Here is a 23,802-nt window from a genome sequence, read left to right on the forward strand (position 1 = left end):
TTAGAGTGAGGCTAAACGCAAATTGGAGGAACAACATCTCATATTTCGTTTGGGCAGCTTACAGCCCAGTGGTATGAATATTGATTTCTCTAACTTCAGGTAGCCCCGGCATTCCTTCTCTCTCTATCCCTCCTCCACCCAAGTCGCACTAGCTTCTCGTTTGCACCAAACACCTAACAATGACATGTTTCCTTTATCTTTGTTACTTTTTTGCATATCTTTCATTCATTGTTCTTTATCTCTCTACATCATTGCCTATATCTCTTGTTTTCCTTATCCCTAACCAGTCTCAAGAATGGTCTGAGGACCCGAAACGTCACCAAGATGCTGCCTGTCCCGCTGAGTTACCCCAGCTTTTTGTGTTTATCTAGTAGAATTGGGCCTTCCTCACATGTCAGAATAGCACCACAAAGTAATTTATTTCTTTAGAGATACAGCATGGAAACAGGTCCTTTGGCCCATCGAGTACGCATGGTCACAGGGAGAATGGACAAACTCTGTACAGACAGCACACGCAGTCAGGATTGAAGCCCGGTCACCGGCGCTGTAAGGCAGCAATTCTATCGCTGCACCACTGTGCCACTCTAAATCTTTACCCTAAAATGTGAAACCCTTCACAGGCAAAAACAGCATTTGTCAGCCATTGTTCATCTCCTCCACTGGCTGTCTCTTTTCCTTCACCCAGAATTGTATTCATCCAGAAAGTACTTCTCTACCCAAGAGTTCTCTCCCTAAGGCTCACTATATTGAATGAATAGATAAAAAATATTTTTAGATTTTTTGAGATATTGAGTTAGTGCAGCAAAATGACACTGAGGTATTAAGTCACCCATGATATTATTGAATGGTGGAACACGTATGAGGAACTGAGGGGCTTAGTCTTACTTCTTCTTCTTCTTCTTATGTTGCTGCTTGATATTCACTTCTCTTTTTGTGGTCAACTGTAATTAAGATTGGCTGGCAGCAGACAGGGTGCTTGGCTCACGCATGCAATGCTGACAAGCAGCGAGTTTGACTATCTGGCCCATTAGTTGATGAATTGCTCCAAGTAATAGAATTGTTTGTCAGAGATTTAAGAATTTGCCTGTAAATATTTAAGTTGAGAGCTTGTCTTATAGGAAAGTGAATGGGAGGTCTGGTAATACTACCATGTTGAAATGAGTCACAGAGACATAGAGTGATACAGTGTGGAAACAGGCCCTTCGGCCCAACTTGCCCACACCGGCCAACATGTCCCAGTTACACTAGTCCTACCTGCCCACATTTGGTCCATATCCCTCTGAATCTGTGTTATCCATGTACCTATCTAACTGTTTCTTAAATGTTGGGATAGTCTCTACCTCTTCCGGCAGCTTGTTCCATACACCCACCACCCTTTGTGTGAAAAATGTACCGCTCAGATTCCTATTAAATCTTTTTCCCTTCACCTTAAACCTACTTCCTCTGGTCCTCGATTCACCTACTCTGGTCAAGAGACTCTCATGATCTTATATAACTTTATAAGATGACCCCTCATCCTCCTGTGCTCCCAGACTACTCAACCTCTCCCTATAGCTCAGGCCCTCTATTCCTGGCAATATCCTCGTAAATCTTCTCTGTACCATTTCCAGCTTGACAACATCTTCCTATGACGGTGCCCAGAACTGAACACAATACTCTAAATGCGGCCTCACCAAAGTCTTATAAAACTGCAACATGTCCTCCCAACTTCTATATTCAATACTCTGACTGATGAAGGCCAAAGTGCCAAAAGCCTTTTTGGCCACCCAATCTACCTGCGACTCCACCTTCAAGGAACCATGCACCTGCACTCCTAGATTCCCCTGCTCTACAACATTATCCAGAGCCCTGCCATTCACTATGCAGCTCCTGTCCATGTTAGACTTTCCAAAATACAACATCTCACATTTCTCTGCATTAAATTCCATTTATGGAGAGGACAGCACAGCAACATGGTCTGTGCTTGACCCATTAAAAGGGCGCTGCCATATACGTAGATGCCTGCGAGGAGCAGCAATTGCAAATAAAGTGTTTTAGTGAAGCGTTCAGCAGCAATGCAGCAAAGTGAAGAACTACGTCACTTGTTTGATTTCTGGAATAGGGTGCCAAGACAGAAAACAAGGGGAAAATAACTTTACAGATTTTAAATCTCTCATGGAAAAGGATAACGTTCAGAAGATGCCCTCACACACCAGATTGTGTAAATCACAAAACCTGTTGCTACTTATTTTCTGTCCGATGTTCGGAATGCATCGCATTCATAAAAAACAATTCCCATTTATATAGTGTCTTCATCATAGTTTATCCTCCATATAAACCTCCTGAAAGTAATACCAAACATAAATTGATCTCTAATCATGTAAGGATATACTGAGACATTTAAATCAATCATGCAATCATTTTGGAATACAAATCCATTAAATGACTAACATTCCTTATGGTCTAAATCAGAAGCACTTTACTCACAGTGTTTTGAACTGGTCTGGCTGCACGTGCTCTACTGGTACAAACCCAGTTAATCCAGTGGCTAAAGACTTCCCCAAAAACCACCGCAGGTTAGAAAGAAGGAAGCCAATTATCTGAATCGTTTCTCCTTCACTGAAGCACAATTCATCCACCTCACCCTCTTTGTAATCTACAGTTGCGACACAGGTACCAGTACCTAAAAACGTAGAGGTTATCTGTAAGTAGTAAGTTGTATGAATAATGATGGAAGCTCTGTAATTCACTTTCAATAGAGTCATAGAGTTATAGAGTCAGAGACACACAGCATGGAAACAGGCCCTTCGGCCCAACTTGTTTATGCCAACCTAGATGCCCCATCTAAGTAGTTTAGATTAGTTTAGAGAGACAGAGTGGAAACAAGCCTTTTTGCCTACCGGGTTTGCGTCAATCAATGATCACCCATACACTAGTTCTGTCCTACACATCGGGGATAATTTACAATAAACCTACAAACTTACATGTCTTTGGAATACGGGAGGAAAAAGCAGCGTCCGGAGAAAACTCATGTTGTCACAGGGAGAAACTCCATGCAGACAACACCCACAGTCATAACATCAAATGATATAACATTAAATGCATGTATGATCAGCATATGGTCGAAATCAGGCTCTGGCCTGTTACCGAGACCAGGGAGATTTTGGATGCTGGGCCTAGCTGATGGGGCACTGATCCATCCCCCTGATTTATGTGAAACTGAGCAGACAAGTGGAAGTGGGATAGTGTGATCCATGGATGACTGGGAATAAAATGACCGTCCGCATGGCAGGAAGGGTAGTTTTTGCCTTGTGCAAGAAAGATTTAAAATTAGCTGAAAGTGCCTGCACTTCCAGCTTTTCCTAGCCTGCAAAGAAAGTTGAAATTCTGTAATTAAACAAATTTCTGGGGCCTCAGTCCAGTTCGTGTCACACATGGCTGCTAAAGGTACTAGTCTTGCCCTACTCAATGCCTTGATCACCTCAATGACATAAAAACAACATAAATACAAAATAAAAAAGCTTTAAGATCCTAGTACCACCCATTGTGAGACAAATTTGACCTCAAATTCTCATTAAATCTTTACCTTCTCATTTCAAACCTATGCCCTCTGGTTCTTGAATCCTGGGAAAAAGACTGAGCATTCAGCCCATCTATGCACTCATGATTTGATGCACTTTGATAAGATCACCTCTCAGTGTCCTGTGCTCCATGGAATAAACTCCCAGTCTGCCCATCCTCTCCTTACAACTCAATCCCACAGGACCTGACAACATCCTTGTAAATCTTTTCTGTATTCTTTCCAGTTTAAGAAATATTTTCTGTATCACTTTAGTGATCTACGGGACATCCCCTGGCGGTAAGTTTCAGATATCAATTACTCTTTTTGCAAAATAATTTCCTCTCAAATTATCCCCAAACGTACCCATTGGAATAATTAAAGAACAATTAACCTACGAGAATTACTTACCAATTGAATGGGGGAAGTGGTGTTGTTTATGTTCCTCATGGTCACCAAAGTTCCCTCCTCTCGTCTTCAAGAACCACCTGTGATAAAATTCAACTGTACTGTAATTAATCAGCAACTCATGTGATAAAATATTTGTCATGTGAATAAATGCAACAATAAAACAACAGAAGCATTTTCAAATAATTATGTTCTAATCTTTGCAAAATATGGTTTTCTATTTTGGCCGTGATTTTGAAACTGATTTTACAATATTGCCAAATGGTTGCTTTACGCTTTCATGAATTAATGTCAAATCTGTAATATTTGTTGAAAAGGAAAGCATTTTATGATGCAAAAAGAATCCCAAACCCAGGGATTTAAGTTCAGTTCTAATGCTGGATGTTATCTGTATGGAGCATGCATATTCTTCACCATGTGTGAGCAAGAGGTTACAGGGGTACAGACAAAGAATGAGATGGGGAATGGGACTGCTCTGAAAGATGGAAGATGAGCGATCGGACACAACATGGCGAGTAATACGATCCTTCTGCATGGTAATTAGTTAAATAAACAAGGGTTACATTTTGGCATCAATGCAAAAGATGACAGACAATGATTTATATGGAAATTTCCCAACTCAAGGTGCACAATCCCAAATTAGGGTAGAACAGGAGGAGCCCTAGGAATATTAGTCCCCGCGTTATTAAATTCATGCTAGCACTGTATTAATTTCTCTAAATCTATTTCATAACATCAGAAAATTGGCTTTTTATGAAAACAGTACAAAAAGGAAAGTTTTATTTTGTCTTACTGGTAAAATGGGTAGAGAAGGGCCTGTGGAGCAGAAACGGGAATGAGACCCTTTTCATTTGTCAAAAGTGTGGTTGCTTCCCACTTGGAGTCATTCCCAACATCTTTAACCATGATGAGATCGTCCTTGCAGATGTTCATATCTTGCTCCTCACTCTTTGGAATGTTGGATAAGGCTCTGGTGAAAAAGTGACCTTGATGCAGAAATAAATAATAGTTTTGAACTGTCTTTTAATAAACTCATCAAATTGGTTTAGCACAGCAGTAGGTTATTCAACCCAATGAGCCTGTGCCATCTTTTGTAGACCAGTCTATTCAGTCCCAACACTTCCCCTTAATCCTACAAGTTATTCTCCCTTATTTGTCTATTAATTCCTTATTTGGAAGTCAGGATTAATTCAACCACTCTACAGGTAGAGAATTCACATCACATTATTCACATTGTGAAATACAAATTTTCCTCACTTGTTTCTTTTGCCAATCACGTTGAAACTGATAATTGAACCATCCACTAAGGGGAGCTATTTCACTTTGCTTGCTCTACTTAAACCTATCATCATGTACACTTATATCATATCTCCTCAACGTTAAACTAACCAGACAAACTTTGTAGCTGCAACCCTTCATTCCTGGAAGCATATCAGCATCTCTCTCTTCTGCACTCTCTCTGAAACAATCCCACCCTTCTCAAAATTGGATGCAATATTCCATTTGTGATTCAACTCAAGTTTTATAAAAGGTTCAGTACAACTACTCTACATTTGTACTTTGGGCCTCTGCTAATGAAGTTTACAATCCCATGAGCTTTACTAATCGCTCTCTCAATTGATAATGCTACTTTCAAATACGTACGCACATTAGCCTTCTATTCCTTCACATTGTTTAGAAATGTGGCTTTGGAGCCTGTATTGCCTAGTTTCATTTAATTTTCAACCAGTATGCATTATTTCGCACTTCACAATATAAAATTTCATATGTCACTTGTCTGTACATTTTACATTTTGATTAAAAAAAAGCGAACATTGGTTAAAACAACGTAAATTTAATATTATCAGCTGAAGCAAACCCTAAACTGCAAAAGGTAGCCAATCCTAAAGCAATTGGCGTAATTTCCATCTCTTACATGGTGCCACTTAACCACTGATTATAAAAATTAATACCTTATTTGCTTTGATGAATTGATGGTGCATCCACTGTATGATGGATGCACAATCACTTTTGCACTACAGTGGTAGTACTTTGTTGTATACCTCTTCCAAAATATGGTTCCATCAACTTTAATCAAATTGTATTTTGGAAACAGAGCAGAATATTTAGCTGTTACTAAATGATCTAACTGTACAATATGACAAATAATTCTATCTGTGGGAATATGTTAAAGAGCTAAATTAAATTAGCCTGAGGTTCTGCTTCTGAGCACAATTTAGTCTACTTTGTACATGTTTTGTCGAATGACAATTAATTTGGCCACCCTTGATAATTGCTCGTTTCTAAGCTTTCCCCCAGTCTAGTTTCAGTAAAAATACTGAATCAAGCACTTGAATCAACTAAATTTTATTTTACCAAAGTGCGTCACAGATCTCACACTGTACCTATCCCACCACGGGTTCGATCCTTGCGCCTGCACGTTCAAACCCTCTAGGCCTCGCTCAGACAGAGGCACTCCAGAAGTGTACGCGGTCCTGAGCGCTCTTCCAGAAGATCGATGCTGAGCTTCGTGGTCGCGGACTTTTATAGGTCCCGGGACCTCGAGGACCAAACCACATGGGGGTGGTCTCTTAATCACCCAATTACAGATATCGATTAACCCCATACATGACAGGCATTTCCCTAACCCAATGATACAACAGTTTAATACATTGTATTCACAACGGACTTTGAGATGAAGTCAACTTGGAAACATTTACTCTGATTAACAGAAAACTCAGACAAGGCTCAACACCTCAGCCAATCAACACTTAGCAAAGTCAGATTCTGCAACATTATCCGGAAGTGGCGGCGCTGCCCAAGCAGCTGCGGCTCGCCTGCAGTCCGCCTGTCTTTTTCTTTTTTTGTTGTTTCTTTTGTCTTGTTGGACGTATGTTTTAGTTTATTTTTAGTTGTGTGTGTGTGGGGGACGGGGGAAACTTGTTTTAGTCTCTTCCTTCGGGGGGATGCGACCTTTTCTTTGTCGTGTCCCCATCTCCGTCTGCGCTGAGGCCTAATCGCGGAGCTGGCGGCCTCCAACTGGGGCCGACCTCGAGGCTCCGGAGGCAGAGCCAGGACTCACCATCGAGAAGCTGGCCGACTTCGATAATGTGATGGCACTGCGGCGGTCGTCCGACTTCGGGGCCTCGGAGGCTTCGGCCGCGGGCCCGATGGACGACAGCATCGGGAGCTCGCAGGTCCCAGGTTGGTGACCGATTCTCCGGAGCTCCCGCAACAACGGCTTCTGCCGCTGGACTGGAGGGTGACAGCTTCGTCTGCCCTGGGAGTTTGAACCGGCCCGTTCGCGGAGCTCGGATTCGGCCGCGGGACTTACCATCACCCGGCAGGGGGCCCAACATCGAAAGCCTGGATCGCCTCAACGCAGAGGGAGAACATGGAAGGAAGAGACAAGGACTTTAAGACTTTTGCCTTCCATCACAGTGAGGAGGTGCCTGGTAGACTCACTGTGGTGGATGCTAAACTGTGTTCATTGTGTGTTCTGTTATTTTATTCTCTGTCATGTCTGCAAGGCACGTAATGTCGTTCAAACCAAAAGTTTAAATGACAATAAAGGATACTTTATACTTTACTTTATTATTTACAACTATTTACAAGGTGTATGTCTGGTTTGCAGCCATCCAATCCATTCTATGCATTTTGCACCAGATTGACACGGTTTGCAGGGCGTCCCAATCTTTGCTTGCAAATTGTCTCTAAGCTCCAGACACTGTGGCACCTCTTCGCAGCCTGTCCCAGCTCTGCAGAGAGTAATTCCAATTTGACCAAATCTCCCAGCAACCCTGAAACTTAACCCCATTTTGAAGTCCTAGCTGGTCCAATTTAGCCAGGATTAATACCCTTTGAAAGTGATGGAATTGCTCACTGCACTATTCAAGATCAAAGTGTTAATAGGGTGGGGAGAGCCAATCTACCAATTGTGTTACTCTACCTTAATATGACCCCACTTTTGTTTAAGAAATTGAATCTCCTTGAACAGGACAAAAAGACATACTTTTTATCAACAGAATGATGGTTTGGCAATTGACTGGTGAACTGGCCTACTGCCAGCACAAATTTGTTGTTTGCACTGTTGCTGTGAGCCCATTGTTCACGTGTAATTCATTCTCTGGTGACACTTGAATATTGTAATACATTTACTGTGGAATGCACCCATACTGGGTGAGGCAATGGTATTGTCTTGTGTTGCACGGATCAATAATAGTTGCGATTGGATTGAATTTGCTGCCATTTGCAAAATCCAATGTTCATCAACATGAAACCGAATGTACTAATATAAAGATAAAATCTGGCTAAATTGATACATTAATTTAGAATAATCAAATGAAGTAAAAGGAAGCAGCCAGTCTCACATAATGGCTCCAGTGAATTAATGCTCACGGAGTGCCTTTGCTACATGCTCATCAGATTAACTTTCAAATCTCAAAGTACAATCAGATAATCGGGAGCAAACAGCTCAATGATTATGCTATAGTTCAGTCCCAGCACCAGAAGACCAGATGTTCCTTTACCCCAATCACTCTGTTGACTTGATAAATATAGATAAGCATAGTTTGTGGGAATAAATAGCAGCAGCCAAATTACTTATTGAAAATAGCTGAAAATTATGGGACGTGTAGCTTCAACAACTTTCATGAGGCTCAACAGCAAAGCAAAACAATCCACTTGATTTGCAAACCCTCAACCACCCAAATCATTCATTCCTTCTACAAATGGTGCACCAAGTTACCATCACTGTTCTATGAACATGGAACAGTACAGCAAAGGAACAGGCCTGACAGTCTACACTGTCTGAACACGATGCAAAGATAAACTAACCTCTACCTGTATGTGATCCAGATCCCTTCATTCTCTGCATGTGCTTATTAAAATCCTCTTAAATGCCTCTACGACCATCCCTGGCAGCGTTGTCCAGGCACCTACCACTTTCCATGTAAAAAAATGACCCCACTAATTTTCCATATGCAAAATCCAATGTTCATCAACATGAAACCGAATGTACTAATATAAAGATAAAATCTGGCTAAATTGATACCTTAATTTAGAATAAATGTTGCACGTCCCATCTTAAAGCTAAGTCTTTGAGTCTTTGACATTTCCTCCTGGGGAAAAAAATCTGACTGTCTACCCTAGCGATGTCCCTCATGATTTTATATACTTTGATCAGGTCTGACATTCCAGAGAAAACAATCCAAGTTTGTCCAGCCTCCCCTTGCAGCTAGAAACTTCCAAGAAACTTTCTGGTAAACCTCTTCTGCACCCCCTCCAAAGCCTCCACATCTTTCCTGCAGTGGGGTGACCATAGGTGTAGTCAATACTCCAAACGCAGCCCAACTAAAGTCTTATAAAACTGTAACATGACTTTCTGACCCATACTCATACCCCCAATAATGAAGGCAAGCATACCATACATCTTCATTACCACTCTATCCACTTATGCTGTCACTTTCATGGAGCTATGGATTAGGACTACAAGATCACTTTGTTAACTGTATTAACACGCCATTAACTGTATACCTTTCCCTTGCATTCAATTTACGAAAGTGCAACATCTCACACTGGCTCATATTAAATTCCATCTGCCATATCTCTGCCCATTTCTATAGCTGATCTATATCCTACTGCATACTTGCCAGCATACTTCACTGTCCATAACCTGACCTCTAGCCAGAATAACACCCTTCCACCACAACACGCCATCTTCTGATTCATGTGTTGAATCCAAACGTCCAATTCTGCGTGGATCCTATGCAGCATAATCTTCTGGAGCAGCCTACCATGAGAGACTTTATCAAATGCCTAACTAAAATTCAGGGATAACATCGATGGCCCTATCCTTATTGATCATCTTTGTCACCTCAGAAAATTCCATCAAGTTTCTAAGACATGACCTGTTGCAGGCAAAGCCTTGCTGTCCCACCTTACCCCATTCTCACATAAACCTATCCCAATCAATCCAATCTAGTAGCTTCCCTACCACTGACAATAGAATCACCAGCCTCTCATTTGCTGAATTATATCTACTTCTTAAATAAAGGAACAATATTGGTCACCCTGCACTCCTCCTGGACCTTGCCTGTGGCTCAAGGTCTTTGTTAAGGCCCCTGCAATCACCTCTCTTGCCTCTTTCAATAACCTGCAACCTGCAATAGATGTAATAACCTGCAATAGATTCCAGGACAAGGGGTCACAGCTTAAGGATAAGGGGGAAATCCTTTAAGACCGAGATGAGAAGAACATTTTTCACACAGAGAGTGGTGAATCTCTGGAACTCTCTGCCACAGAGGGTAGTTGAGGTCAGTTCATTGGCTATATTTAAGAGGGAGTTGGATGTGGCCCTTGTGGCTAGGGGGATCAGGGGGTATGGAGAGAAGGTAGGTACGGGACACTGAGTTGGATGATCAGCCATGATCATATTGAATGGCGGTGCAGGCTCGAAGGGCCGAATGGCGTACTCCTGCACCTACTTTCTATGTTTCTATGTTTCTATCATCTCCGAAACCAATAATCTCTACCACCATGATGGAGATTGCAGCTTGTACAAAGGAACACCAGCAAATTAATGTTCCATTCCATGTCACATATCGCACTGACTTGGAAGTATCTCACTGATCTTTATCATCTCCAAGCCTAAACCCTAGTATTCTCTATCCAAAAGCACTGTGGAGTCCATTAAGTAGAAGTGAATTTAAGGATAGGCAATAAATGCTGGCCTTGCTAGGGATGCCCAGATACTAAAAGTTAGCTGGTACCTAGTTACAGTTGGGATACAATTAAATGAGTACTGAGAAAATTACTTAAACATGCTGCTGTTTTACTGATTCTTTTGAACAAAATGTGTCAGCAAGGACTGGGACAGGATCAGAGAGAGTTTAGAGAAGTGGGTGGACGATTAGGACCGTTGCTGGGGATTGGGCAAATGATAAGGAATGAGGATGAGATGAGTGGCTCCCGATTTTGGCATCCTCTTCAGGTTTCACGTGATTGATCACTGGGTTAATGCAGTTAGCACTTTGGAATCAGAAGATGGAGGATGCAATCTGTGGATGTGGGGATTTGAATCAGTACCCAGGTTAACAGGGAGATCATGGAGTGGAATGGGATGGGAAGTTAAGAATTACCTTTGAGGAATAGGAGAATGTCAGTCATGCATAATAATAATAATAATAATAATATATTTTATTGTCATTACACATCAGTGCAACGTGATTTAGTATGCAGCTTCCAACGGATGTAAAAGAAAAGTAAAATAAATAAAAAAACTGTGTGACGTGACCATCCGAGGGAGACAGTCCAGGGGGGATGGGGGGCACTCAGCAGGGCCGGTTCAGAGCCGCTATAGCTCTGGGAATAAAGCTGTTTCTGAGTCTGGAGGTTCGGGTGTAGAAGGCCTTGTAACGTCTGCCGGAGGGAAGTAGTTCGAACAGTCCGTTACAAGGGTGTGAGGAGTCTTTATGGATGCTGACGGCCTTCCTGAGGCACCGTGTGTGGTAGATGCCCTCCAAGGCTGGTAGCTGTGTCCCAATTGTGTTCAAACTGGGTTGCCTGGAAGTAACTAAAGGTTCTGCAACAACTTGATCCAATATCTCTAGCAAATTCCCAAAATAAAGCAACTTATTTTAATTTGCAGTTGACATGCAAATTGCAGCAGAACATTGATGCATGTCTTATGCAGGGAAATGTCTGGCCAAATATGCAGAATAATGTGAAGTAAGTCAGAAATGGTTGTCAATGGTTTTCACTCTGTGGTAAGCAAGCATGTTTTCAATCATATAGCACTGAAATAAGCAATACTGTGCAATCCAATTTCTAGGTCAATAATATTTTTATATTACTCTAGGTCAGTAATATAAATTACCATGTGAAAAATATATGAGAACCGTGATGAACAGAAAAATCCTGTTGTCCAACAGTGCGGAAAGTACGTAAACAATCAAGTTCCTAGATTTAGCCTCATTATTAGTAACTTAAATGGAATGCAGAACTAGGGCCTCGCAAAGTGTGTCCCAGCAAGTTATAAGTTGTAAAAACCATTAATTTGAATAGTTTCATACAGAAGTTAAAGTAACCGAGAGTTGCAGAAGCTGATGAATTGCCACACAAAGGAGGGGATAGTATCATCACTTCCTCTGACATGGAGGAAAGATTTGAAATCTGAAATGATACAGATGGGTGGAGGATCTGAAGATAGACAGAAGAAGCATCCATATCGGACATAAAGTAGCAGTGAAACAAACTAAACACTTCAGATAAAGGAACATCACTGAGCTGCTGTCTGGTGTACTGTGGAGCGGCATTAGAGAAGTTGTCTAGATACAAAGAAAGAGAACGTATATTCATCATCAAGCCTATTCAACCATTCAATGAGGGAACGGTTGTTCTAACTCCTAATAATTATGTACAAGTAAACCTACAATCCTTTGTTATTCACTAGCCTCCACCACCTCCTGTGGGCTTACACAACCAACAATACATTGTATCATGCAATTTCTCCCTTCCTCTTTTCTCTGGAATTTGATTTTGTTTTTATCCCTGTCTTTTCCCAGTTAAACCTTAACTGTACAGTCACTGGAACTCACCAGCCGCATTCACTCATGCTGAAATTATGAAGCAATAGACATGCAGGAAATGAAGGGCAGTTACCAAGTTGTGAGCCAATATTACAGAAAATATTTGTTTCCTCCATAAGACAGAACAGAGGACATCAACCAATTAACAATCCAAACTTAAATATCATCTGTCGTGAGTACGCAGGCTCAGTTTTGCCCGCAAACGACCGAGTAAACAATCAATGTGAAGCAGGTCATTGAATAGATCCATTGCTGGAAAATTTGGTGACTATTAAAACAGCCTTGCATAGGCTGGTGCAATGTGCAAAAATAAATCAAATGTAGGCACAGAGCTAGAGCAGCTGCAGATAATATAAGCCCATGTGTAAGTGCAGAAAGATTCAGTGAGCGGGATGGAGATTGATAATCAGTGGTTGCGAACAGGCTGGAAAGAAGCCAAGGAATCGTATGGTGCCTACAGGTGGGGAGATCAGTTGTGGCAAGGTGGAATCAAACAAGAGATTAAAGGGTATAGGAAAGAACTGCAGATGCTGGTTTAAATCAAAATCAAGATCAGTCTGAAGAAAGGTCTCGACCCGAAACGGCACCCATTCCTTCTCTCCAGAGATGCTGCCTGTCCCACCGAGTTACTCCAGCATATTGTCCCTACAAGAGGTGATGGTGGGTTGGTGTCAAGGTGAACTCTTTTGGTAGATTAGAACTCTTTTAGGTAGATTACAACTTTTGTCAGGCAGGAGCTAGGGAGAGTAAATTGGGAGCAGATGTTGCTAGACAGGTCCGCATCCGATACATGGGTGTCATTTAAAAGCCAGTTGATCAAGGTTTAGGATCGGATGTTCCAGTCAGGAGGAGGGATAAGGATGGCAAGGTAAGGAAAACATGGTTGACTAAAGAGGTTGTAAAGTTGAAACAAGGGACTGCACATACTGGTTAATACACAAAAGGACATAAAGTGCTAGGGGAGCCCAGCAGGTCAGGCTGCATCTCTCGAGAACAGGTTATTTTTTGTGACATATATGACATTTGAGGTTGATACCCTTCTACAGACCCTTTGGCCTGGTATTCAATTGTGGGGTCAGGTTCAAGTGCTAGGTATGAGGTGGTGTCCAAGAGCTGGCGCCTGGCCTTGGCACGGTAGAGGTCAGCCTGCCAGACAATAACAGCATTAAGAAAACCAAAAGAGGAGATGACACTGGCCTTGACAAATATCTTTGGAACTTCTGTCACCACAGGTGAGGTCCCAGAGACTGGAGAGTGGCCAATGTTGTTCCTTTACAGACTATTAAAAAAAAGCTGTAAGTGCTGTGAATCAGCAAAATCCTTTGGGTTCCCTCAGAGTATTTTCCAGTATATACTGTTAAGGCCTTGAATAAACTGACTAGTTTGGGAAAACACTACTCTATGCGATTTTCTTTGTGTATTGTCCCAATCTGAACTGTATTTAAGAGGGTCGGTACACGTCAAACACATAATTCCTGCCAACAATGTACCGCTGCCAAGTCTACTACCAAGTCTAGTTGAGGTACTTCGAGCAGAGAAGAGGACTTGAGGCCAGCATGGATCAGTGATAGTCATATTGAATGGTAGGACAGGCTAAACTGGCCAAGTGACCTACTCCTGCTCCTGTTGCCTTGTGCACTTGTGAAGATGCCTTTGTCTCAGCGTTCAGAATGGACTCACTGCAGAATAGAGTACAGGTTTGCTTTGGGGATTTGGATGCAAAAAAAAAAAAGGTTGTATATTTACTCAACAGTAAATTGGAAAACAATAAACTAAGTATGTCACATGGTTAAGAAGGGGAAAGAATAACTTTCAAAAAATGAGGTTAGATTTTCTGATCAGACTCTCTGGCAAGCAACACCACTTACAAAGACCATTAGTGAGGGAAATTCATCATCGGCTCTCATCAATAAGAGGCCCACTGGAGCAACCATCAGTAACCTGGCATGTACTCATAATCAAACTGTCAAAATTCAGCATTTGAAGCATCTTTAAAGGCTTGTTAACTGCGATGAGAATTGATATGACTGTCACAACATTATTGTTTGTAGTTGGGGAGAAAAGTTAAAAATACAAAAAATGCAGAGCCTATCGGCAACCTGGTGCAACCTGGCTCATTTTAAGGTGGCAGATAATTTGCCATGCAAATAACTCATCTACAAATAAGGGAATTCAATAAACTTTAGACTTAAGTTGCCAGCCGAGTTTCTGAGGAGACGGCAAACCTGGTAGTAAAGTAAAGGTGGGAGCTGGCTCCAGAAAATATCAGTTTTAACATCTACCGATTAATGTCTCCCTCAATCATCAGTCTCCTCATAAAAATAAAGCCACTTCCAACAGATTACCATTCCCTGCCCCTGAACCACAATCTTTCACCCTGGCACTCCAACCTCACCCCACTTTCCCCTCAGCCCCGGCCCACGTCTGTCATCAGTCACTTTCTTTCAACCATTATGCACCACTTTAAGGTTGCTTTACCCCCAAATGCCAGAACCTCTCCTTAAGGAATACAGGCTGATTGACCCTTGCCAGTACCTCAACATGTTGATTTGGTTCACAGCCAGAAGAGCAATAAAAGAAAGAATGACATTAAGGTCCAGCCATTACACTTGTTGGACTGGGGTGGGAGATTGTAACCTTCACATGGTCTACCCTGTTTCGACGAATGCAATCAATCTGGCGTGCACAAACAGAAGATCAAACAGAGCAAGTTGTCTTACAACTTTAGGCTGTGCACGCCATAAGCAAGAAGAAATAATAATAATAATAATTTTATTTATAGAGCACTTTAAAAACAAACATAGTTGCAACAAAGTGCTGTACATCACTAATCATTGACAAAAAAGTTAATACACACCAATAATAACAGTTAAAAGATGGAGTAAGTAAAGATATTCAAAATAAAGAAATATTAAAAACACTACAAGCAGGAGCAAAGTCTCATGCATGGTCAAAAGCCAGGGAGTATAAATGTGAAGAAGAAGAAGAAGACTTGTTGGACTTTCTGTGTCCCACCATTGGCCATGCTTCCCACTGTGCTTTCACACTTGAGATTTATCTGATGTCCCTAAAAACATCAAGCGAATGAAGTCCTGATGATACCATCTAAAGTTTCTTGTAATAAACAAATAAAAATAAATACTTTGAGGGAGATTTTCTTCCTCTGTCACACGTGCCAAATGCACAATAAAGTAGCTTATTGGAAGGACAGGGATGAGTGACAAACAGAAAGGAGATGAAGGAGATTGAGACTCCGTCAGGGAGGAAGGGAATAATAATCCAGTAGAAATGGGGTTTGTGAAAGACTGCTATTTACATGGATTTTTTTTTGTGCAGGGAAGAGGGAGGTAGGAAGAGAGGTACTGATTTTACTTGAAGTACTGGAGTGGGAGGGGGAAGGTGGGTGGATGAAGAGGGAACTCATTTTCCTTCATCCCATAAAATGTGCCATCAAAAGTTATCTAATAGAACCAGCACCTCCCAACTTCAATTTGTTGCTGGATTTCCTGCTTCTTAAATTTGTTATATCTCCCAAATTCTAAAATTCAATTCCTTTGTGTAGAGGACAATTCACACATGATGCAATTGCAATTAGGCAAATGCAACAAAGGATTAATTACTGCACCATGTTACGTTTTGCCAAACACTACACAAGGGTAATTTACCCTTACTTTAAAGATAAGAATAAAATTGTTTCTGAATAACTTGGGAACACTGCATGATGCTTGTTGTATATTCTGAATATCTTTACTTTCAGTCAACAAATATTTAAATTTTCTATAAACAGAAGTTTTAATACATTTGTTTGAGAAGGAACTGCAGATGCTGGAAAATTGAAGGTAGACAAAAGTGCTGGAAAAACTCAGCGGGTGAGGCAGCATCTATGGAGCGAAGGAAATAGGTAACGTTTCGGTCTGAAGAAGGATTTTGGCCCGAAACGTTGCCTATTTCCTTCGCTCCATATATGCTGCCTCACCCGCTGAGTTGCTCCAGCACTTTTGTCTACCTTTAATACATTTGACTTTGTTCTTGCAATCTTCAGCAGCAAACCTCTTTGATGAAATAACTCAACCTTTGGAAAGCCTCATCAAAAACAAAGGAACAAACTATTCTGATACCATCGCAGATGGAGGCAGTAAATTATCCACACAAGTATGGTACAATACATAGTGGCAATCCACGATGGTCACACCATTCCCCAATCGTAGGGTGGGAAATGGGCAGTCAAGCTCTTTCAGTTAGGTCTGGTAACCTTCAACAATTAACACAATGGCATCAGCATAATGCAACATCAGACAATCCTTCTTCTCACTTCCCCAAAGATAGCTCTAGGGCATCTTGCCTCATTGCTGTACGTGTAAATTAATTAATCTTGCAATGAATTTCTTTGCGTAAATACAAACTATATCTACAATGACAGTAAAATAAAAAAGTAAAGTAAGTAAGTACATTACTTCAATAGTTTTATTTTTTGTTTAAATCTCAGAAGATCTCACGTGGTCAATCAACATAAACTCTCTGGTTAAGAAGGCACAACAACGGCTTCACTTCTTAAAAACTCTCAGGAAAGTCAACTTGACACAACAGCTGCTAGTGTCCTTCTACCGCTGCTCCATTGAAAGTGTACTGACATATGGTATCCTGGTGTAGTATGGCAACAGTTCTGCAGCTGACAAGAAGGCTCCGCAGAGAGTCATCAACACAGCCCAGAAGATCACCAACACACATCTGCCTGCCCTGGAAGACATTTATAGCACCCGTTGCCTGCGGAGGGCATCCTGCATCCTAAAGGACCCATCTCACCCCGTCCATCATTTGTTTCCCTTCTGCCCTCAGGAAAGTGCTACAGGTCCATCAAAGCACACATCACAAGACTAACAGTTTCTACCCTAAAGGGCCTGTCCCACTTTCACGACCTAATTCACGACCTCTGCCGCGTTTGCCCTTGACTCATACTCGCAGCATGGTCGTCACAAGGTCGTTGGAGGTCGTAGGTAGGTCGTAGGTAGGTCGTAGGAAGGTCATAGCAGGACGTGATGCTAGTCGTAGGTACTTGTGGCATCAAGTAGGTCGGGGCGTTTTTCTAACATGATGAAAAATGTCCACAAGTAAAAAAGGTTGTGAATTAGGTCATGAAAGTGGGACGGGCTCTTTAGTCCATCACCAAAATGAACTCGGCACTGAAAGCACACCCTCCATAGTCAATATTTATACTGTACCTTTGTGCAATACTGATATGTTCATTTAGAATATTTATATTTATTCTATTCTGTGCAATATCTTATATTCTGACAATGACTTTCTGAGTGCAATATCTTATATTATGGTAAGGGTGCATACGTATTATATGTATGTATGCGTGTGTGAATCTGCATGTATGTGTCACAGTATGTACACATGAGTGTATGAACAATTTCCATTTTTCTCATTTTTTTGCTGTTATTTTTTATCTTATTTGAGCTCCGCTCAGGCAGTGAGCCAGAATGCTGTTGTATGCACCATGACAATGACAATAAAGTAATGAAATAAAGTAAGTACATTATTTCAATCGTTTTTTTTTACAAACATTGATGCAATCATACAATTTAGTCCAGCATCTCAAGGGAAAGCGGCCATTGTAGTTTTTGGACTTTTGCCCTAAGTTGCAAAATGCAGACTCAAGGACCGAACCCCATTGATTCATCCCCTGGCAAACCCTTTGGCCTAGAAGAGCAGAATATCATCCTATTGAATTTCTGTACCTTCTTGCCAGCCTCTCAGGATTTATTGGCAAACTATTAATTTGATGGGATTTTATGATAAACTCTAAAATTTAAAACTGTGCCAACAATGTAATGAATTGCTCAGCCAAAGTATTTTTAAAAGCAGTGGTAGGCTTCTGCTGATAGACTAAGTCGGAAGTAAGAAACACCATCAATCCTGCATCAATGTTACAGTTACATAAATTAAATGCCAGTGAAACATTCAGCCACTCTTGGTCACTTAATTTTGCTTGTGTATATCTAGACATGCCTGCAATATAGTGATTATAGCACCAGGTGGAGTTCCTACAAGCTCCACAGTATACAAATCCACAAATGTAGTCCAGAGCATCACAGAGGTTCTCAAAGGAAACATTTCTTCATATTGGTGGAACTCGCAAATTGTATTGCATTTCATTGAGTATTCCTTGACCCAGCACAAAGCCATAATCACAAACAAGCCTCACAGACACACAGACACAGACAAAACACAAAGTATAAATTATACAAGGCAGTGAAAGAATTTGGAAAAAAAACAAGACATAAGAGCCCCCAAAAAATTAGAAACAGAGTCCTTAGTAGTGCAAAATGTGTTATGTTGCTGGGATAGAATTAGGGTTGTGCAGGTTGGTTCAAGAACCTGATGGTTGCAGAAAGGTAGTTGGAGGACTTCAGGCTTCTGCACCTCCTGCCCATTGGTGGCAGTGAGAAGAGGCCATAGTGGAGATTTTTGATGATAGATGTGCGCCAGTGCCTCTACTTTCTTACAAGTTTAAAGAAAGTACTTGGAACAAACTTCTAGAAATGTACTGTGGAAAGTATCCTGACTGGTTTCATCATGGCCTGATACAGCAAATCACAGGAACTCACAAGGGTACTTTTGCCCACTCCACGATTGAAAGCACCTAAAAGAGCGGCTGCCTCAAGAAGATAACATCTATTATCAAGAATCACCTCCCTCTGGCCAATGCCCTAGCCTCGCTGCCACCATTAAGCAGGAGATAAAGTCTCACATCACCAAGATTGGGAACAATTACTTTACTACAACTATCAGGTCCTCAAATATATCCTAATCCTACCCTAATAAGGAACACTTAAGGGCCTGTCCCACTTAGACAATTATTCAGCGATCTGTCGGCGACTGTCAAGTTCGCGGCACTCGCCTGAAAAACCGGGAACTGGAACGGCGACTGTCAGAGTGGAACACACACACACACAAACACATCGCAAAGGCAGGGGCCAGGGTAAGCGGGGGAGCACCGCAATGTTAAGACTGCAAGCACAGTGTACGGTAAGTCCTTTAAAAGAGGGGGGGAGGGGGGAAGGGATGAGAAGGGTGAAGGGGGGGAAGGGGGGAAGGGGGGAAGTGGGGGAGAAGGGGGGGAGAAGTGGGGAGAAGTGGGGAGAAGGGGGGAGAAGGAGTGGAGACACTTTTAAGAAGCCAGACAACTTTTAATAAGCCAGAGATACACAGCTGTGACGTTTGGCGGGCATTTAACATTACCGGTCGGTTATCCATGGTTCTGAAAACTCATGCGTACGGTTTTTTCCCCCAATGAGCCAATGAAAATGCCTGGTCAACAAAGGCTATAAACTAAAACTACCTACGACTTCCTCAACTACCCACAACTGCACCTACAGGATTATAAATTTTCTCCATGGCGACCAACATGTTGAAAAATTTGCGGCGACCATACTGAGGCCACGGCTAGTTCCCAGAATGCAGGAACTCCTCGCGACCATGAAGGAGACTCACCAGAGACCACCAGCGACCATGTGGCGATCATGAGGCAAGCGCAGAGTCTCCTGCACTCGCCTAAAAAGTCGCCTAAGTGGGACAGGCCCTTTAGGATCACTTCGTACTACCATGGCTTTGTTGCACCGTAATTCTTATCACTGTCTTGTACAACTTAACATATTGAATTGAATTGAATTGAATGCCTTTATTGTCATTCAGGCCTTACAGTCTGAACGAAATTTCGTGTCTGCAGTCATACATACAATCATACAATAGTAACAACAATAAACACAAATTAACACCACCACAGTGAGTCCTCCAAGCACCTCACTGTGGTGGAGGCAAAAATCTTAGGGCTGCAGTCTCTTCCCTCCTCTTCTCCCTCTGCGCTGAGGCGATACCCCACCGAGCGATGTAACAAACAGTCCCGCGGTTCACCGAACCCCGCAACGGGCCGGCTCAAACATCGCGGCCTGGGGTGGTCGAAGCTGCCGCACTCCAGTCCAGCGGACGCAGCCGCTGGCCCGCGGCTCAACCCCGGACTCAGGTCACCGCCGCCAGAACGCCGTCCCAGCCACCAGAGCACCGTTCCAGCCCCGAGCCGGATCGCCCTCACGTGAGTGCCGTTCCTCCCTCGAGCTGGGCCACTCCGACGGGAGCGCGGTACCTCCCTCGAGCTGGGCCGCTCCGACGGGAGTGCAGTTCCTCCCTCGAGCTGGGCCACTCCAACGGGAGTGCCGTTCCTCCCTCGGGCTGGGCCACTCCGACGGGAGTGCCGTTCCTCCCTCGGGCTGGGCCACTCCGACGGGAGTGCCGTTCCTCCCTCGGGCTGGGCCACTCCGACGGGAGTGCCGTTCCTCCCTCGGGCTGGGCCACTCCGACGGGAGTGCTACAGCCCCTCACGGGAGAGTCTCAGACCCTCGCCAGGCCGTCCTCACGAGAGCGCAGTTCCAGCCCCGAGCTGGGCCACCCTCACGGGAGCGAGCCCAGGGCAAGTCCTGACTGGCTCTGCCTCCGGAGCCTCGAGGTCGCCAGCTCCGCCATTAGGCCTCAGCGCAGACGGAGGCAGAGAAGGGGGATACGACAAAAAGTCGTATTCCCCCGAAGGGAGAGACAGCAAGCCCCGTTTCAACCCCCCACCCCCCACCCCCCCCCCCCACCCCCACATAAACACAACTTAAAAACCAAAAACGTAACTACACAAAACGAAAAAGAACAACACAAAAAAGCAAAGACAAACGGACTGCAGGCGAGCCGCAGCCGTTCCAAGCGCCGCCACTTCCGGCACATCTTATGTTTTGTGTGTTGTCCGAATCTATGTGCTTGTGATGCTGCTGAATACAAGAATTTGATTGTATTTGTACCTCAACATAATTGCACGAATGACAGTGAACCCAATTTAACTTCACTTGTACAACAATGCCTTCAGCTGCCAAGGCCCATGCTCTCAAATTATTTTTCTAATTCTCTGCACTTCCTCTTGCATTCTTTAGGACACTCCTTAAATCCTACCTCACTGAACAAGTGCTTTTTTTTAGCTGCCTTTATATTCAGTGTGGTTTAGAATCAAATATTGACTATTAATGCTCCTGTAAAATGGCTGGGGATGATTTATTACAGAAAATTAGTACCTCATTGTCAATACAGTCTCCGATCAATTTCTTCTGCCACATAATTACTTCTGGTGCTACGTCATACATGCAGCATATAGTTACCCAGTCATACCAGTTAATTCACTACAGTCTTAGAAACATAGAAAAATAGGTGCAGGAGTAGGCCATCTGGCCCTTAGAGACAGCACGACCATTCAATATGATCATGGCTGATCATCTAAAATCAGTACCCCATCCTGCTTTTTCCCCATATCCCTTGATTCCTTTAGCCCTAAGAGCTAGATCTAACTCTCTCTTTAAAATATTCAGTGAATTGTGCTCCACTTCCCTCTGTGGCACAAATTCCACAGACTCACAACTCTCTGGGTGAATTTTATTTTCCTCATCTCAGTCCTAAATGGCCTACCCCTTATTCTTAAACTATGCCCCCCCTGGTTCTAGACTCCCCCAACATCAGGAACATTTTTCCTGCATCTAGGCTGTCCAATCTTTTAAGAATTTTAGATGTTTCTATAAGTTACCCTCTCATCCTTTTAAATTCCCGTGAATACAAGCCCAGTCGACCCATTCGTTCATCATTTGTCAGTCCTGCCATCGCGAGAATTAACCTGGTGAACCTACTCTGCACTCCCTTAATAGCAATAAAGTCCTTCCTCAACTTAGGAGACCAAAATTGCACACAACACTCTATGTGTGGTCTCACCAGGGCCCTATACAACTGCATTAGGACCTCCTTGCTCCTAAGCTCAAATCCTCTCGCAATGAAGGCCAACATGCCATTAGCTTTCTTCACTGCCTGCTGTACCTGCATGCTTACTTTCAGTGACTGATGTACAAGCACACCCAGGTCACGTTGCACCTCCCCTTTTCCTAATCTGACACCATTCAGATAATAACTGCTTTCCTGTTCTTGCCATCAAAGTGCATAACCTCACATTTTTTCACATTATACTGCATCTGCCATGCATCTGCCCACTCTCCCAACCTTTCCAAGTCACTCTGCAGCCTCATAGCATCCTCATCGCAGCTCATATTGCCACCCAGCTTTGTGTCATCCGCAAACTCGGAGATGTCACATTTAATTCCCGCATCTAAATCGTTAATATATATCGTAAATAACTGTGGTTGCAGCCCCGAGCCTTGCGGCACCCCACCAGTCACTTCATGCCATTCTGAAAGGGACCCGTCAATTCCTACTCTTTGCTTCCTGTCTGCCAACCACTCTATCCATATCAATACCCTATCACCAACACCATGTGCTCTAATTTTACACACTAATATCTTGTTTGGGACCTTGTCAAAGGCGTTTTGCAAGTCCAGATACACCACATCCACTGGCTCTCCCTTATCCATTATACTTCCTATATCCTCAAAAAATTCCAGAAGATTAGTCAAGCATAATTTCCCCTTCATAAATCCATGCTGACTTTGACCGATCCTGTCACTGCTATACAAATGAGCTGCAGTAACATATTTAACAATTGACCAGCATCTTCCCCACTACTGATGTAAGTCTAACTGGTCTACAATTCCCCGTTTTCTCTCTTCGTCCTTTCTTAAAAAGTGGGGTTACATTGGCTACCCTCCAGTCCATAGGAACTGATCCTGAGTCGAGAGAACATTGGAAAATGATCACCAATGCATCCACAATTTCTAGGGCCACCTCCTTGAGTACTCTGGGATGCAGACCATCTGGCCCTGGGGATTTATGTGCCTTCAGTCCCAACAGTTTACCCAACACCATTTCCTGACTAATGTGAATTCCCTTCTGTTCTTCACTCCCACTACATCCTCGGTCCCCTAGTATTTCTGGGAGATTGTTTATGTCTTCCTGAGTGAAGACATAACCAAAGTACTCGTTTAACTGTTCTGCCATTTCTTCATTTCCCATTATAAATCCACCTGTCTCTGATTGTAAGGGAACTACATTTGTCTTCACTAATCTTTTTCTTTTTACATAACTAAAGAAGCTTTTAGAGTCAGTTTTCATATTCCCCGCAAACTTTCTTTCGTGCTCTTTGTTCCTCCTCATAATTAACCCCTTTGCCCTCCCCTGTTGAGTTCTAAATTTCTCCCAGTCATCCGGTTTGCTGCTTCCTCCGGCCATTTTTTATGCCTTTTTCTTGGATTTAACACTACCCATGATTTCCCGCAATAGCCACGGTTGAGCCGCATTCCCCATTTTATTTTTTCACCA

General features: G+C 42.7%; 1 protein-coding gene across 4 annotated transcripts in view; it reads right to left on the reverse strand.

The window, feature by feature from the left end:
• LOC116978458 (SH3 domain and tetratricopeptide repeat-containing protein 2-like) overlaps nt 1-23,802 on the reverse strand; it is a 110,083-nt gene that overhangs the window by 38,121 nt on the left and 48,160 nt on the right. For all 4 annotated transcript variants that reach the window (XM_033029597.1, XM_033029595.1, XM_033029596.1 and 1 more), the window contains 3 exons: nt 4,740-4,932; nt 3,950-4,026; nt 2,467-2,662 (listed from right to left, as the gene is read on the reverse strand). In XM_033029597.1, coding sequence (XP_032885488.1) covers nt 2,467-2,662; nt 3,950-4,026; nt 4,740-4,932 — 466 coding nt within the window. The remainder of the gene's footprint in view (nt 1-2,466; nt 2,663-3,949; nt 4,027-4,739; nt 4,933-23,802) is intronic.

The sequence above is a fragment of the Amblyraja radiata genome, chromosome 11 (assembly GCF_010909765.2).
Source record: "Amblyraja radiata isolate CabotCenter1 chromosome 11, sAmbRad1.1.pri, whole genome shotgun sequence".
NCBI classification, from domain to species: Eukaryota; Metazoa; Chordata; class Chondrichthyes; order Rajiformes; family Rajidae; genus Amblyraja; species Amblyraja radiata.